The 16,567-nt window shown below is 38.0% G+C and overlaps 1 protein-coding gene across 7 annotated transcripts in view; it reads left to right on the top strand.

Annotated features, from left to right (window-relative positions):
* Window positions 1-11,559, top strand: part of dcaf6 (DDB1 and CUL4 associated factor 6) — a 50,346-nt gene extending 38,787 nt beyond the window's left edge. For 4 of the 7 annotated variants that reach the window (XM_062974926.1, XM_062974927.1, XM_062974925.1 and 1 more), the window contains 10 exons: window positions 2,093-2,204; window positions 2,987-3,102; window positions 4,001-4,075; window positions 4,429-4,747; window positions 5,300-5,482; window positions 8,792-8,930; window positions 9,598-9,754; window positions 10,075-10,163; window positions 10,497-10,602; window positions 11,123-11,559. In XM_062974926.1, the coding sequence (XP_062830996.1) occupies window positions 2,093-2,204; window positions 2,987-3,102; window positions 4,001-4,075; window positions 4,429-4,747; window positions 5,300-5,482; window positions 8,792-8,930; window positions 9,598-9,754; window positions 10,075-10,163; window positions 10,497-10,602; window positions 11,123-11,187 (1,361 nt within the window). In that variant the 3' untranslated portion in view covers window positions 11,188-11,559. Of the gene's footprint in view, window positions 1-2,092; window positions 2,205-2,986; window positions 3,103-4,000; window positions 4,076-4,428; window positions 4,748-5,299; window positions 5,483-7,227; window positions 7,247-8,791; window positions 8,931-9,597; window positions 9,755-10,074; window positions 10,164-10,496; window positions 10,603-11,122 lie in introns of those variants that run through there. The other 3 variants (XM_003219129.4, XM_062974930.1, XR_010004133.1) reach the window with 2 other exon arrangements.
* The last annotated feature ends 5,008 nt before the right edge of the window (window positions 11,560-16,567 follow it).

The raw sequence follows: 16,567 nt of genomic DNA, 5'->3' as shown, positions 1-16,567 counted from the left end.
TAGAATGAGTAATTAGCAAGGGAGCATTATACCCTCTTGAATGAGTCTGAATATTAGGACTCTTCCCCATCTTTTCCCCTGTTTTTGGAACAGAAACAACTTTGATCACCATCATAGATATCTCTGATGGGAATTAGGATCAGGGTGCGCTGTTGGTTTTGGTGAGCCTCTCATTCATTCAAAACAATTTAATCAGCCTCAGCCATGTTATCATTAATGGAGCATTTGGCTAGTATATGGGCGGGGAGATTGTTCTGCAGTAGTTCTAACCCTAACAGACTGAATGTTTGGAAAACTTCCTGCTTATTCCTGTGGCTTGTGGTTTTTATAGGAGCTCTGTTTGGTCAACTTGGATTTGGATCCCACCTCCAAGTCCCACCTCGTAGAGTTGGAAGGGAATGCCATGTAGGAAAATACAAACAAAGCACTCTTAACAGATGGCCACCCAGCCTCTGCTTAAAAGCATACAGAGAAGGTGACTCCACCACAATCTGAGGCAGAATATTCCACTGCTGAAAAGCTCTTGTAGTCTGGAAGTTCTTCCTAATGTTCAGATGGAATCTCTTTTCCTGCAATTTGAATCCGTTACACCAGGTCCTAGTCTCTAAAGCAGTAGAAAACGAGATCTAATTTGCAAGCTGGTACCCAGCTGCAAGATGGTGTCTGATTCAGAAACTGAAGACTTAGTTAAGTTAACCAGAATATGGGCACAGACTTGGGAGTATGAGGAAGAATAAACACCAGGGTCCATTGCTTCTTTTTTCTATATTTGTTCTCCCTCTTTAATAAGAACCCTTTCCTGATATTTATCAGTTAGATTAGATGTCTTTTCTAGTTAGCTTGTAATGTTAAAATCTGATTTAACAATTCAAAATAGCATGTGAACTCTTCTGTTCATATTTACCATATATACTTGTGTATAAGTTGGCTTATACATTAGGACAGATTTTAAAGTAAGAATTATGGATATTGATATGATGCATGGATAAGTCGAGGGTCATTCCACAGAGAGTGGAAAGCACCAAAGTCATATTAGGTAACCAGCCACCTCTGGCCACCCCCTATTTCCCCACCAAGACATTCAAAAAAGGAAGAAGCAGTGCCACAGTTGAAGGGTTCATTGCTTCTGGTAGGTTTCCTGAAGTGGACTACGCTCTTTCCTTTTGCCACCGTACTCAAAGAAGGGGCTTATTCCTTTTTAAATAAGAGTTAGGGTACAATACTCTCATTGACTGCTGACCAAGGTGATTTTTTTGACTAAAATTTCTAGATTTATGTATGAGTATATAGGGTATTATCCTTACCTTAAGTAAGGATGGCAAGTGCAGCTGTGTTAGCAATTGAAAGAATCAACTAAAGCAGCATCAGTAATTAAAAAACAAAGGTAAAATCATAATAAAAACAGCACCAAGAAGCTGGTTGAAGCAATTTTTAGAGGCCTTGAAAAATGAAAAGGTATTTTTGTCCTTTTCTTTTTAAAAATGGGAATTTATGCCAGATGCCTCCCTCCCAGAATGGGATTAATACAACTGGAACAGTCCTTAACATAGTTGCGGCGTGCATAACTTAAGGATTCTAAGATTTCCAATCGGAGGCCCTCAATTATCTTTTTAAAGAATAGCCAGATACATGTAGGTCATTTGAATTATCTGAGTAACTAAATATTTTAAATTGTATTCTTTTCTCCTATTTTTACTACTTAGCACTCTGTTGTATTTTCTAGTGAGTCATGTCTTACTGTGATATGTCCTAAATCTGGCAATCTCAATTTAGTAATCTTGGCTTTTAGGGAGAGTTCAGGCTTGATTTGCTCTAGAAACTATTTTCTTTGTCTTTTTAGCAGTTCATAGTATCCATAAAACCTTCTCTGGCACATTTCAATGAATTGATTGTCTTCATGTCATCTTTCTCCACTGTCCAGCTTTCACAGCCATAAAAAGAAACTAGAGATACAGTAGCATGGATAATCCAGTCTTTAGTATTGAATGATACTTTCAGTGAAGCTGTTGCTAGAATAAAGATAATCCCTTTCACACTGATAGTCTCTCTGAATAATGTGATGTGTTCATGTTCAACAACACTTGGTTTTCAGATGATGAAAAGGCAAGTCCACGGGCAGGAACAGGTGAACCCGTTTTAAGTTTACATTACAGTACGGAAGGGACAACTACAAGCACAATAAAGTTGGACTTCACTGATGAATGGTATGAGTTCCTTTCCCTCCCTATGTAAATTATCTTAAGTTGTAACACTATTAGATTTTACAATTTTATAGCTTACACATAGTTTTCTGCTTTATATATAGTGATGACATTGCTGTTTTTAGAAACTATAGAAAATAGAACTTGTCTGTGCAGAAAAGAATTATACTAAAATATGAGAATTACTTCAATTTAAATTTTATATATTTATTGCTTACTTTATTTTAAATCCTTGATAGGTGTTATAAGTAAAAATAATAATATTGTGGGCAAAAAATATAGTAAAATCGTATCAAGCAATTAATTACATAATGGAAGGTTTACATCAAATTTCTATTCAAATGCAACCACATTAGTTTATAAGTATAATGTCTTCTGCAATCTAATGCATGTTTGCTCAGAAGTAAAACCCACTTTATTCAGTGAGTATTCAGGAAATTAAATATGTTTCTTGGCATGGCCTTGAAATCCATCTTTGTGATGGAACATATCTGTAAAATGCAGTCTTCTAGAATCTTGCCTGACTCCAACTCTGATAAGATTTAAGCTCTGACTGATGCCCTTGTTGTTCCCACTGACATTTTATTTGTGACTTTTTAGTCTTGTTTGTGTTTTATTCTGCTTTATTGTCTAATAATTTTAGCTTTGTTTTTGTATTTGTGTTATTGTAAGTTGTTTAGTTAGATTTTAACTGTACTTTGTACACTGACTTAAAAACAATTTTGAACAGTAAGATAAAATTACCTAAGGCACATATATGCATCTATTACCTGTTGTTATATCAGGAGCAGCACAGCTTCAAGTTCCAGAGGGAGTGGAAATTACAGTAAAACCGAAGGTCCAGAAGAATCCCTAAGAACCCAGAGTTCAGAAGCACCCACACCAGAGAGTGAAGAATCAAGTAAGATGTTGCAATGTATTGCCATTGTGGCTAGGTTGTGTCTTATCTTTTTGTAGCATACGATATCTGTTTTCATGGTTCTCCAAGGCTCACATGCCATGCTTTTGTTTTAAAAAGCTCACCATGCTGGAGATCAGCATAAATGTTCAGGTTTTAGGATTTATGTAATATGTTTTTGCTTGCCAAGTGATATTACTATCACTGTTTCTCTTATAGCACAACCTTCTTTTGAAATTATGCTTAGTTTGAAACATCACATGGAAATTGTGGTTCAATAATAGAAATGGTCTTCAATTTTTTTGTATGCTGTCTTATATATCCTGTGGTTAATCCAGACCATGGATGAAATATGAAAACCAATCTTATATTAATCTCTTGTTAATTTTTACGTGTTAAATATACCAAAAAATATAATTGTACAAAAATGGTATCAAATCTTTTTTCTGATATGTAAATAATTTTGTGACTGTTTGATTTTAATTTTTCCCATTTCACATCTTATTTTTGCAACTGAACTAAACACTCATTCACCAACCACGCAATTCTAATACAATTACAACACATTGTTGGAATGACAACTACAAAGGAAGTATTACTAGTATTAGTATTGGTATTTATACCCTGCTTTTCCTCTGCCAAATGAGATTCAAAGTGGCCAAAATAAGGAAACTATATTTTCCTATCTTCAGTAGTGCATGCAAATTGTCCTTCATTAATAGACTGAAGATTGCAACCAGGGTATGATGCATTTTTGATACATTATATTTATTACTCAGTGTATGAAATATAACAGATTTAGATAGCTTTCTAAAGCCTAATGAACTACATGATAGGAAGCTAAATATTACTGGTGACCACCTTCAGTATTTGTGTAACATTTTAAACTCTTGACTTTTAGAAATCCCTGAGGAATCCCAAGAAGAAAATTATGAAGAATTGGCATCTGCACATGAAAACGTAACACCGCAATCTGGTATGTAAAATAATTGCTGTTAGCCTTCAGACCATCCTAGGGTATTCTGTTAATCTTCTCTGTTTACCACTGTTTGGTTGCAGTGCGTTTAAAATGTATTATGGCTGTTGTAGTATTTTATCTAGGCAGTGAATTGCTTGGAATACAATGTATTTGTGAAAATGAATGCATAGAAATCAAAACTTGACTGTAGCAAACTTTATCCTTAGTTTCTCAAAATATTTGAATATAACTCTTCATGAACAGTCCATAGCTCTGCAGTGTTCCTACACACTTACATAAAGTTTTAATAACACTCTCAAGCATAAAGTGTTGTGTAGTGATTGACTTAATGTCATTATTTTTTTTATCAGTTGTTGATACGTCTGACCAACCTGAAAGTAATATCGAAGAAGGAAATTATCCTCATCTTGACTTAACCTGCCAGGTTCCAGGGGAAGGTTTGTCAAACAAAGATATGGAAGAGCAAGAAACTTTGAGTCAACAAAGTGCTGAGTCTACTGCCAACCCAAATAATACAAATAATGAACTTCAGTCCCAGCCTGATTCCTCAGGGCTTGCTTCTCATGAAGAATCATCGACAAGAAGTTCTGCCTTTCAAGAAACTGATGATAGTGATGATGATCCTGTCCTTATACCTGGGGCACGGTTTCGTGGAGGAGTAGGACATAGGTTAGTATTATGTTGTTCTTTCCCCCTACCTTCAGGTGCTCATGTTATTTAAGAAGAATATTGAAAACCTTGCAGTTTCAGTCATTTAAGCATTCTAATTCTGGAGACCTGCATTCAGTACAGATATAACAGATAATTCTTTTTGGTCTCATTGAATTGCATGTATGGTTTGTTCTGCATCTGTGCAGAGATCTTTGGAAGCTTTTAGAGCTGCATTCTGGTAATATTCTGCTCCCTAACCCATGTATTTATTTATTTATTTATTTATTTGCTTTATTTCTACCCTGCCTTTCTCTACCCCGAAAGGGACTCAAGGCAGCTTACATGGAGACAATTATTCAATGCCTTAAAACATATAATACAGATGTTAAAATTAAATTAATTAAAAACAGACAATATTAAACATTTTAAAAATTACAATTAAAATCACACCATCCATAGTCATAATCCAGGCCTTTCCATAGTCCATTCCATATTTTCAAGATCTGTTACTGCACTGCCCTATTGATTAAAAGCCTGATCCCACAGCCAAGTTTTTTATCTTTCTTCTAGGAAGGAGGGGGCTAATTTAATATCACTGGGGAGGGAGTTCCATAGCCAAGGGGCCACCACTGAGAAGGCCCTGTCTCTTGTTCCCACCAGTCGTGCCTGCGAGGGGGGCAGGACTGAAAGCAGGGCTCCCCCGGACAATCTTAATCTCCGAGATGGTTCACAGGGAGAGATATGTTCAGACAGGTAAGCTGAGCCAGAACTGTTTAGGGCTTTATAGGCTAAAATCAGCACTTTGAATTGTGCTCGACAGCAGACTAGCAGCCAGTGGAGCTGGTGTAACTAAGGAGTTGTATGCTCTCTGCACGCCGCTCTAGTGAGCAATTTGGCTGCCGTCCGTTGGACCATTTGAAGCTTCCAAACAGTCTTCAAAGGCAACCCTACATAGAGCGTACTTACAAGCCATGTGTTTTCACTGAAAACCTAGTTCTTTTTTCAGCATCATAGCAGGATCATTAGGAAGTCTCAACATTTTGGCCTTTTTGAGTTCATAACTTATGGTCCGGAAGACTTTCTTCAAGAGGTTTATCAAGTGTGGAGTGAAGTTATTGAGGAGTAAATGGTGAATTTGAATGAAGGGAGGGAAAATGTGTTAAAGAAAAACTGAGGATACAATGTTGGTAATGGCATCACCCCCCCCCCCCCCCGGTACTCCATACACTTTTATTTATAATATTGTTTTATACAATTTGGACTATTTCAAATAGTTTACACAATTCCAAGATCACATAGATATATGAGTATACTTTCTCCCTAGATCATGTAATTGTGCAAATGTTGTCCAATTCAGGAAATAGGCTTTTAAAAAAATGAATAGAGCCAACTTGTTTATTAATATAAATATAAATAGTGCATCTTCAGTCATGCAAATACAAATAGTGTTGCTTGTCGAACATAGCTGACAACAGTTCAAATAGGTCAGTGAAATAGTGTCATTGAAAGACAACTCACTATCCCCAGTGATGTATTTCAGTCTGATATTTTTATTGAGGGTTTGCTATTATGACAATCTCCACTTCATGTACTTCAGCAAGAGCTGAATGCTTCTAGACATTTGCCTCTCTAGAAAAGGAATGTTTACAGTTCTTTCTGTATTTTTTGCTTTCATTAGAATCATATTGTGTTGGGCTTTTTTAACCATTTATTTCTTTCTGTCTGAATAACTAATCTGGATTTTTAAAAAATAATAATAAATAAGCTTCCTTTCCATCTTTATAAGCGCTTCCATGGTTTCTTGTCACCACTCCAAGACATAACATATACATTAGTCAATATTGGTCCTTTTTCAGTTGGTCCTAATTAGCCACTTTCATGTCATGCATGAAGATAAAATAAACAACATTTAGGTATTCCATGGTTTTTGTTCAAAGCTACTTTGTATATAATATAAACATTCATGTTTAAAACAGGTCCATAGATCATAGTGAACAAGAATAACCTCCCAGCTTCTGATTTAAGAAATATGCCATATCATCTGAGAAATATTGTTCAGGAATAAACATTCATAGTCTTCTCACATAAAGTAGACACCACTAATTTTTTTACATTAAGATTGCATCTTTGAAAGTTTCTCAATATACAGATTATACTCTATGTAAAAAAAAAGTTTACTATCCCAGCATAGACATTTGAATAGAGCTCTTTATGTTTAGTTAGAAGCAGCGTCTAGGAGGACTCAATTCTTGGTCCTCTTTTATTGTTTGCAAATGCACTGGGTAATTCATCACATCCTAGGCTTTCAACATCATCTACGAGCAGATGACACCCATCTGTCTCTCTTAACACAGAACTTTCTCCCTATAACACCACAAGTAATTCCAATTGTATGCGTATTACCACCTCAAGCTGAATATGTCCAAGATTGTGTTTCTCATCTTTTCTCCAATGCCCTCCACTCCTTGTTCTATTGTATTCTCCTCTTCCATGGACAGTGCCACCAGTCATCCTATGGTAAGGCATGAAGCCTTTGTTTTCTCCTTGACTTCGCTTCCTTTCTCTTATCTACACATGTTCATTTAATCACTAGAATGTATTGTTTTCCTCTTTATAGCATTGTTTAAAAATGGATATTTATTCCCATCTGCTTAGCAAAGAATTTGGTGTATGTCTTGGCCATTTGTATTTTTGACAAGTACAATATTCTTCTTTCTGAGCTTCTGTTTTTCTTTTAAGTTGCTGCAACAATTATTTACCTCTCCTTTCACTCTTACCATATGTTCCTCTCCTTAAAACCCTTCACTCTTATATTGTCTACGTCAGAATCCTGCACAGTTTCTCATCCTCACTTTCAAAGCATTTAATGGACTTGGCCTCTTCATCTCTCGGTTGTTATTATCCCATCACAGTCATACTGATACCTTTCACTTATCCAATTCGATCATTTTCAGCTGCCATCTGCTTCTTGAAATGCTTATGCACTTTCTGTCTCATTGTGTGGGATGCCTGGAACTCCTTCACACAATGACGTTTGATTCTTTTTTCCAAATCTCTCCTACAATTCCACCTCTTCTGTGAAGGCTTTGGCTCAACATCCTAGTCCCAATATCCTACTGTAATAAATCCAAGGTACATATAATTAATACAAGCACAAAAATGAACTCCTAGTCATTCCCTTCCCCATTTTTAAAAAAAAAATCCAGTTGTATACATTGCAAGGAAGGGTTATTTTGTAGTTGCCATTATCAACAGTTGGCAATCAATTCCTTATTACTGTACATCAAATTTGGAGAGTTATCAGAAGATTCTAGTCTGACTTCTGCTCAGTCCTGAAATGAGGAAGGAATATCTAATTCTATGTGAAAAATATGGTTCTGTAGAATTAATCATAATAATTTTCAGTAAATGCAACTATAACATTTTAGACAGTTAATAGGAGAACTGTGCTTGAAAGCAGCTCAGGCTATCTCACATTTTAGCTGATGCTGAAGTGGGCTATTGGCACTTTGTGTAAGAGTTAAAGCAGGAGTGGGCAAACCGTGGGACCTGAGGCTGTTTTGTGTCCCTTGACTAATGCAAACTCCATAGGCTACTCTTTTTCCCTACTAAAAGCTTTAAGCAGCAATTCACATTTGAAATAAGTTGTAAGCTTCACTCAAGATCAAAAAATACATTTTTTTTCAAATCAGAAATGGAGTTCCAGACACTTCTAGATTTTTTAAAAAATATTTTGCCAGTCTGCAGCACCAGTCTGTGCAGCATTAAAATATGTCAAAGCAGAACATTGTGCTCACTCAGTTGCTTACTCCTAATGTAAAGCGAAACTTCTGCATGTTCTGCCCTCAGCATCCACCCCCTTTTTACAGGAGAGGATAGAATCACTTGCTTCATAATGTGTGAAAGGTACATGTTGCTTTGGTAGACAGGAATCTTTAATGTTTTTCACACATCCAGGCTCCTAAAATCTCAAATTCAGTGAGATTTAAGCAAAGTGTGCACATGTTTGCAGACCACATTATATTTTTTAACAATTATGGTCTTTCTATTCATAATCCATAGACGATCTGCTGTTGCTCGCATCCAGGAACTTTTCAGGCGAAGAAAAGAGAGAAAAGAGATGGAGGAATTGGAAACACTGAATATTAGACGCCCTTTAATAAAAATGGTTTATAAAGGTCATCGGAACTCCAGGACAATGGTAAATTATTTGTTACAAAGGTTTTATTATAGTTTATGCTAAACATGCGTTACACGGACTGGGTTAGGTGAGAGCAGTATATGCTGACTTTGGTTTATATGTCGTTGCTAGTTCCAACCAGGGTAGACCCACTGAATCCATGTGATATACGTAATTGCTGTCTTAGACTATGCATGAGTTGTTTCAATGGGCCAGTTGTGGTTGGATGTAGCACTTGGATTCAGATCCTTGTAATGAAAAAGAAAGAATAATAATAGTGTAATAATGGAGAAGTGACCTTTGGATCTCCATATATTTTGGATTTCCAGGTTGCAGATATTTCCAGCTTGCAGAGTCTGGCCAGTGGTCAGAAATGTTGAGAATAGAAGACAAAAATATCAGAAGGGCTAAAAATTGGGAACCACTGCTTTAGAGAATACAATTGTCCTTTTTGGACCCATTTTTTCAGGCTATAAGAATTTAGAGGGGAGCCCAGTGCTGCCTACAGGACCATGTTTCACCCACCTTCATGCTGATCGATATGCTAGAATTATGATCAAGTATAATCAATGTGTCTTTCAAAAAATAATATGAAAGCCTTACTTTCCATGTCTCAATTATAGATGCCAACCATAATAAAAATATGTTTGAGATATTTTTTCATTTTAAAATAAATGTTTTCCTCTAGATAAAAGAAGCCAATTTCTGGGGTTCCAATTTTGTTATGAGTGGCTCCGATTGTGGACATATTTTCATCTGGGATCGGCACACTGCTGAACATCTAATGCTGCTGGAAGCAGATAATCATGTAGTGAATTGTCTGCAGCCACATCCATTTGACCCAAGTGAGATTGTTTCTATTTTAATACACATCTTGATAAATAGTTTGTAGAGAAATCTTTGAATGTTGGATGCTTCACACAGGATCTACCAAAATTATATGCCATTAAAAATCAGCCATTTGATTCAGATTAGTCTGTTCTAGTTGAAACTAGCAGTTGGGTTCAGGCCAGTGATTGGAAGTCCTTAGCTGGTTATGATAATAAATTAAAAAATGAAATTATTTTGATAAATTGAGGGGATATAATAAACAATGTCAATCATCAAGTGTTACTGCATTTGTAGAGCTTACCAGCTTTCTAATTCATTTTAATCTATTGTTTAGTTCTAGCTTCATCAGGTATTGATTATGATATAAAAATTTGGTCACCACTAGAAGAGTCCAAGATTTTTAATCGGAAACTTGCTGATGAGGTAAATTGATCTTTTGCATTTGATTTTTGTTTCTTAACTGGTTTTTCTTCTTCATATAGTCATCCCGGTGACATTTAGATTACTTTAAGAAAGTTAATGTTTTGTTTACACCACTAGTATCTATGTGTGGGTTGGAAGGATCTCCTATCATGAAAATACTAGTTTATAGAGAGAACATTATTATTAGTTATAAAATGTATGTGGCATGTTTTGAAACACCATTAAGTGTAATTGATCTTTTAGAAAAGAACAGTGTTTCACTTGGACATGATTAATGGGGGAAACACTGTATTAAAATTTGCTCACTAACAACTCTGATCTTTCCCGCTTTAGGTTATAACTCGAAATGAATTAATGTTGGAAGAAACCAGAAACACAATAACTGTTCCAGCTTCTTTTATGTTAAGGATGTTGGCCTCTTTGAACCATATAAGGGCAGGTAGGAAGACTTTGGTACCACTTGTGGCTGGATTTCTAATACAAAATACATTATTTTTACACATTTTACATTTTCCTAGCTTTTAAAAAAACTATTTTCTTCTTAGAACAGTATAAATACATGTCTAAATACTGTCACAGTATAAATACATGTCTAAATACTGTCACATAGGAAAGAAAATCTTTCGTGAGCTTTTCTTCCACCCTCAAAAATTAATAGTTCAGTTGACGTTCCTCTCTTCTGTGTTAAATTATACTAACTTGCTGCTGTCCCCTGCTACTTCAGCATAGAATTTGTAATTGCAGTTCATATTGTTAGTCTGGTTATATTTCTCTTACATAGAAAGTATTCCTGATGCATTTTATGTATTTCTACTCATTCCTTTACCAGGCAGTATGTGTAGGATTGTGGTTGGAGCAGAGTATTTTGTAATTTTGTACTCTAAAGTGGGAAAAATGCTTTAATTTTTTTGTTGAAATTTGTTTAAAGGCTCTTTTAAAATTGTATCTGTGTCTTACAGACCGGCTGGAAGGCGACCGTTCTGAAGGGTCTGGCCAAGAGAATGAGAATGAAGATGAAGAGTGATTGGCTCTTCCATGGAATTCACCTAGGCGTCATGAAATTTGTATACGTCATGAATTATATTTTTCCTTACAAAGCTTTAGTGCAATTTTAAGGTTTTGCTTTTGGGGTAACCTAACATTTCGATTTCGAATGAATGTGTGCATGACTTGCAAGGGTGCAAGTAAAATAAGCAAAACGTTTTTAAAATGTTTTGTCATGGATGAGGGGTGCTAGAAAACGCAAAGTGCAATATTTTCCCTTAACTTGCAAAAATGGGAGGTTGGATCGATGTTTAATATAACTTACCTTATAGAGAAAACATTGATTCAAATAAATTTCTATACCTGCTATTTGCATGTTTGTTGCTTTCTATTAAAAGATGTGGTTGTTTTACATATGTGTCTGCCTTTTCACTATGACTGCAATGATCAATCAACTTACAAGCCTATTTATTTGGCTGAAGACATCACATTCTCCAGTGAAAACTGGACATTTCATTACATCCTATTACTGAGTGATCCTGTGGATTTAGAAACTGATTGTAGTTTAAATAGTCTAAAACATTTGGCCTTATAAAAATATAATTATATTGGGACCATCACATTGTTTTATTTGTAAAGCAATCTATAAAATATCAATTTTTCTAACTAATCCTCCATTGACTACCTCCCCCATTTTTTTTGAATTATTTACTTAATTAGGATTACTTTTAAGTTATTTTTCAACGAAATAGTTCTACTCTATACATATGCCATAATTCCTTGTGGCCTTCAATGTAAAAAGCTAGAGCAAATTCCCATGTTTGCTGTCTCAGTAGGTTGATTGTATACATCTTTTGAACTCATTCCTTTGCAGATTATACTTGCAAAGTGAAAATTATAGCTCTGGAGGAAGGTATACACTTCTTTTTAAGTTGTTTTTAGATCAGACATGGGCTAACTTTGGCCCTCCAGGAGTTTTGGACTTCAGAAAAGTATGTTTATATTTTTAAATATATATATGATTTGCAAAATAACATACATTTCCAAGGTTCCATGGCACACCTACACACTACAGCCAACATACAAACGTATTGTGTCACAATTTAGAAAGCTCTGGAGTAAACAGTAGTGTGTGTGTGTGTGTGTGTGTGTGTGTGTGTGTGTGTGTATGTGTGTGTGTGTGTGTATGTATGTATATATATATATATATATATATATATATATATATATATATATATATATATATGTGGAACCAAGGAGCCCCGTTAGATTAAACCGCTGAGCTGCTGAACTTGGTGACCAAAAGGTCAACAGTTTGAATCCGGGAGCGGGGTGAACTTAGCCCCAGTTTCTGCCAACCTAGCAGTTTGGAAACATGCAAATGTGAGATCAGTAGGTAGGAAGGTAACAGTGCTCCATGCAGTCATGCTGGCCACATGATCTTGGAGGTGTCTACGAACAACGCCGGCTCTTTGGCTTAGAAATAAAGATGAGCACCAATCCCCAGAGTCGGACACGACTAGACTTAATGTCAAGGGAAAACCTTTACCTTTACCCTATATAGAACCAAAGGTATGACACACAGAATGCTGTGACCACAAGATTTTATAAAACTTCAGTTTATTCGTGCATTCCCCCCACCCACCCAATTAATATTGTTTGTTCAGCCATGTTGATTACTTCACCAAGCTGTTTAGGTCATGGCTATTGCTGTGTGCTTTCAAGTCACCAAGATAGTGTGAACACGACAAATACAGAGTTTTTGGTATGAACAATTTTCAGTGCAATTGTAGAAAATTCAGGACTAAAGGAATCATTGTGTGAGAAGGAACAGTCCTTACTGGGGACAGTGCCAGCACAGCTATGTCCAATGAGCCCTTTTTCTCCCAAGCATTTGAAGCTAAGCTTGCTTGTTGGCAGAATGGTGGGCATTTGGTACATAGATATATTTGTGTCTCCCTAGTAACATGCCAAGATTATGTTGTCAGATTCAGTTGCAGCTGGCACTAACGCTTCACAATCACAGTTCACGTTAATCCATTTTTATTCAGCAGTAAAAAAAATGCCTCGAGGATTTAGCTCTGGAAGAAGCGTACTCTTCTGTAGGGTTTCACACGCCATCTCCAGATTAGGGCCCCCAACACATTCCAATAGCGTATTTTCTTTTAAAATAGTAGTGCCAAAACATGTGTTTGTTTTCTCTCTGCCTATTAGCTATGCTGCCTGGTATACAGAAAATAAAGGAGGGGATTTAGGGATGAAATGAATTCATCAGTAAAAGATTGGACTTGCTATAGCAGAATGGGGAAGCATGGTAGATTTAGAAGCAAAATACACTGCTTAGCCCAAATTATTTCCTTTCTCCTGTTTTAATATATGAAAATATGCAGCTGCTATGACTTCAAAGGAATTGGTAGACTAAATAAAAGAGATAGAAAGACAAAGATTAAGTTAGGGTGATACAGGGCCATGATTACTTATGTAAAATAGAGCTACAAATGGGAATTGCTTCTGCTAGTAGTTATAGTGGCTAATCTTTAGTTGCTGTTGTTGCTGTTGTTAATATTTCATACCCACATCTCCCCATGGATCGAGGTGGTGAACACCAACATATAAAAAATACAACATATACAGCCAATTGGAACATATAACCCAGTCAAAACATCTAAAGAACATACACATATTTTAAAAGACCGCACATAATTTAACATTTATAATTTATAATTTAAGATGTGTAATTTCAAAATCATCTGGTTAGGCTTGCCTGAAGAGACAGGTCTTTACTGTGGTTTTAAATTCAGACTGCATATTTACTTGTTGAATCTCTTCTGGTTGTTCTAATGGATGGTCCACTCCACCCACACACCATTCCTTCTCCAAAGAAATCCTTTTCTAAGGGAGAAAGATATTAATTATTGAAAATATGCTTTCCCTTCATGTCTAGTAGGACCCTGCATTTCGCCATGCTGAATAATACCCTTCTTTTGTATGTGGGTGGGTCTCGTTTGGCCATATAAGGATTTGTGCTGAGAAAATGAATGAACTATTATTGTGTGGTTAATTCATTTCATGAGCACAAATACTTATGACTTGGTTTTCTGCCAGGAATGGGAGGAAGGTGGCGGTGTGGAGGAGCTTACCATTGCTCCGTTGCCATGGACCGACCATCACCTGATCAGGTTTAGACTTACTGTGCCCCCCAACCTCCCGCAGGGGTGGAGAACCTATTCCAGCACTAGACATGTCCTCATCCATTTTCTCTGCTGTGGTACAAATTGTCTTTGAAGTGCCCGCTCTGCCCATTGCAGTCAAGTTCATGAATTCATGATCCAGCTGGTGTTCACTTGCTTCTGGTTGTTTCCCAGTGTTTGCTGGATCGTAGTATTCTAGAATTGACTTCTGAACTAGGTTAGGCACAGTGTTCATAGTGGAGGCTTTACGTAGCTGGGCCCTTGTAGAAACCATCCTACTGGTTCAAAGATTCTCAGGCTAACAAAATGGGTCAGTTCTCGTGTGCTTTGTGCCTTATAAAAAATGGCTCTCACTGTATGATTAAAGATACTAAAATGCTAGATTAAAAGATACTAAAATGGCAAAATAGTAAAGTCTGTAAAAATTTCCTAATGCAAGAAATGTTCTGCGCCCAGCTGGAAAGGGACCTGAAGCTGCAGTCTCCTTTCAAGTAGTTCTAAAGGCCGAGAACCTATTAAAAAGGTCCGCCCCAGGAGGCTTATGGGTCTGGATGGATTTCTAACGGCTCGGCTGGTGACCCTGTTGATGCTCTGATCGCCCTCTGGAACAAGGAGCCGGCTAGGGCAATAGACACGATTGCTCCGGAACGTCCCCTCTCGAGTACCCGAGCTAAACCATCTCTTTGGTTTTCTGAGGAGCTGGCAGCGATGAAGCGAAAGAAGAGGGAACTAGAGAGCGTATGGCATTCAGAACCAAACGAGTCAAACCGAACACGGCTATGTTCCGATCTTAGGACATATGCTGCGGCAATAGATGCTGCAAAGTACTCCTTTGCAGCTAATATTGCGTCCACAAAGAACCGTCTGGCGAAGCTGTTCTGAGTTGTCAGAGGTTTGTTATATCCCGTCCCTCAAGACGGGGTCATTGACAACTCGGCAGCCCGCTGTGGAGCATTTGCTCGATTCTTTGCGGACAAAGTCGCTTTGATCCGCTCTGGCTTTGACACCATATTAACGGCAGCTTCAGAGGATGTAGCAAGAGCACCTGCTTGTCCCATTTTGATGGATTCTTTTCTATTGGTGCAGCCTGAGGATGTGGACAAGGTGCTTAGAGAGGTGAGTGCTACCACATGCATCCTAGACCCCTGCCCATCCTGGCTGGTGAGAGAAGCCAGAGCCTTAAATTGGCTGTGATCAAACTGCTGTTGAAGAAGCCATCACTGGATCCCACTCAATTGGACAGCTATTGGCCTAGTTCCAATCTCCCTTTTTTGGGCAAGGCCGTGGAATGTGTGGTGGCTGCACAACTCCAGGCATTCTTGGTAGACAACGATTTTCTAGATCCGGCACAGTCTGGCTTTAGACCGGGGCATGGTACCGAGACAACCTTGGTCACCTTAGTCGATGATCTATGGCAGGAACTGGACAGGGGGAGTGTGTCCCTGCTGGTTCTGCTGGACCTCTCAACGGCCTTCGATACCGTCGATCACAGTATTCTTCTGGGGCGCCTTGCCGGGATGGGTCTCAGAGATACTGTTTTGCAGGGCTCCTGTCCATTCTGGAGGGGCATTCCCAGATGGTGTCACTGGGGGACACCTGCTCGGCCCCACAACCATTGTCTTGTGGGGTCCCACAGGGGTCAGTATTGTCCCCCATGTTGTTCAACATATACATGAAGCCGCTGGGAGAGATCATCCGGAGTTTCGGGGTGAGATGTCATCTGTACGCAGATGATGTTCAGCTCTGTCACTCCTTCCCACCTGTCACTAAGGAGGCTGTTCAGGTCCTGAACCGGTGTCTGGTCGCTGTGTCGGATTGGATGAGGGCAAACAAATTGAAATTGAATCCAGACAAGACAGAGGTCCTCCTGGTCAGTCGTAGGGCCGAACAAGCTATAGGGTTACAGCCTGTGTTGGACGGGGTCGCACTCCCCCTGAAGACACAGGTTCACAGTCTGGGTGTTCTCCTGGACTAATCGCTGAGCCTGGAGCCCCAGGTCTCAGCGGTGGCCAGAGGAGCATTTGCACAACTAAGACTTGTGCACCAGCTACACCCGTACCTTGGGAAGTCTGATTTGGCCATGGTGGTCCACGCTCTGGTTACATCCTGCTTGGATTACTGCAATGCTCTCTACGTGGGTTTGCCTTTGAAGACGGCCTGGAAGCTCCAATTACTACAACGGGCTGCAGCCAGATTAATAACTGGGGCGGCATACAGGGAGCGTATCAC

Source organism: Anolis carolinensis, chromosome 3 (assembly GCF_035594765.1).
Source record: "Anolis carolinensis isolate JA03-04 chromosome 3, rAnoCar3.1.pri, whole genome shotgun sequence".
NCBI classification, from domain to species: domain Eukaryota; kingdom Metazoa; phylum Chordata; class Lepidosauria; order Squamata; family Dactyloidae; genus Anolis; species Anolis carolinensis.
Note: the sequence above shows the minus strand (reverse complement) of the source record. Positions and strands in the feature narration are given on the sequence as shown.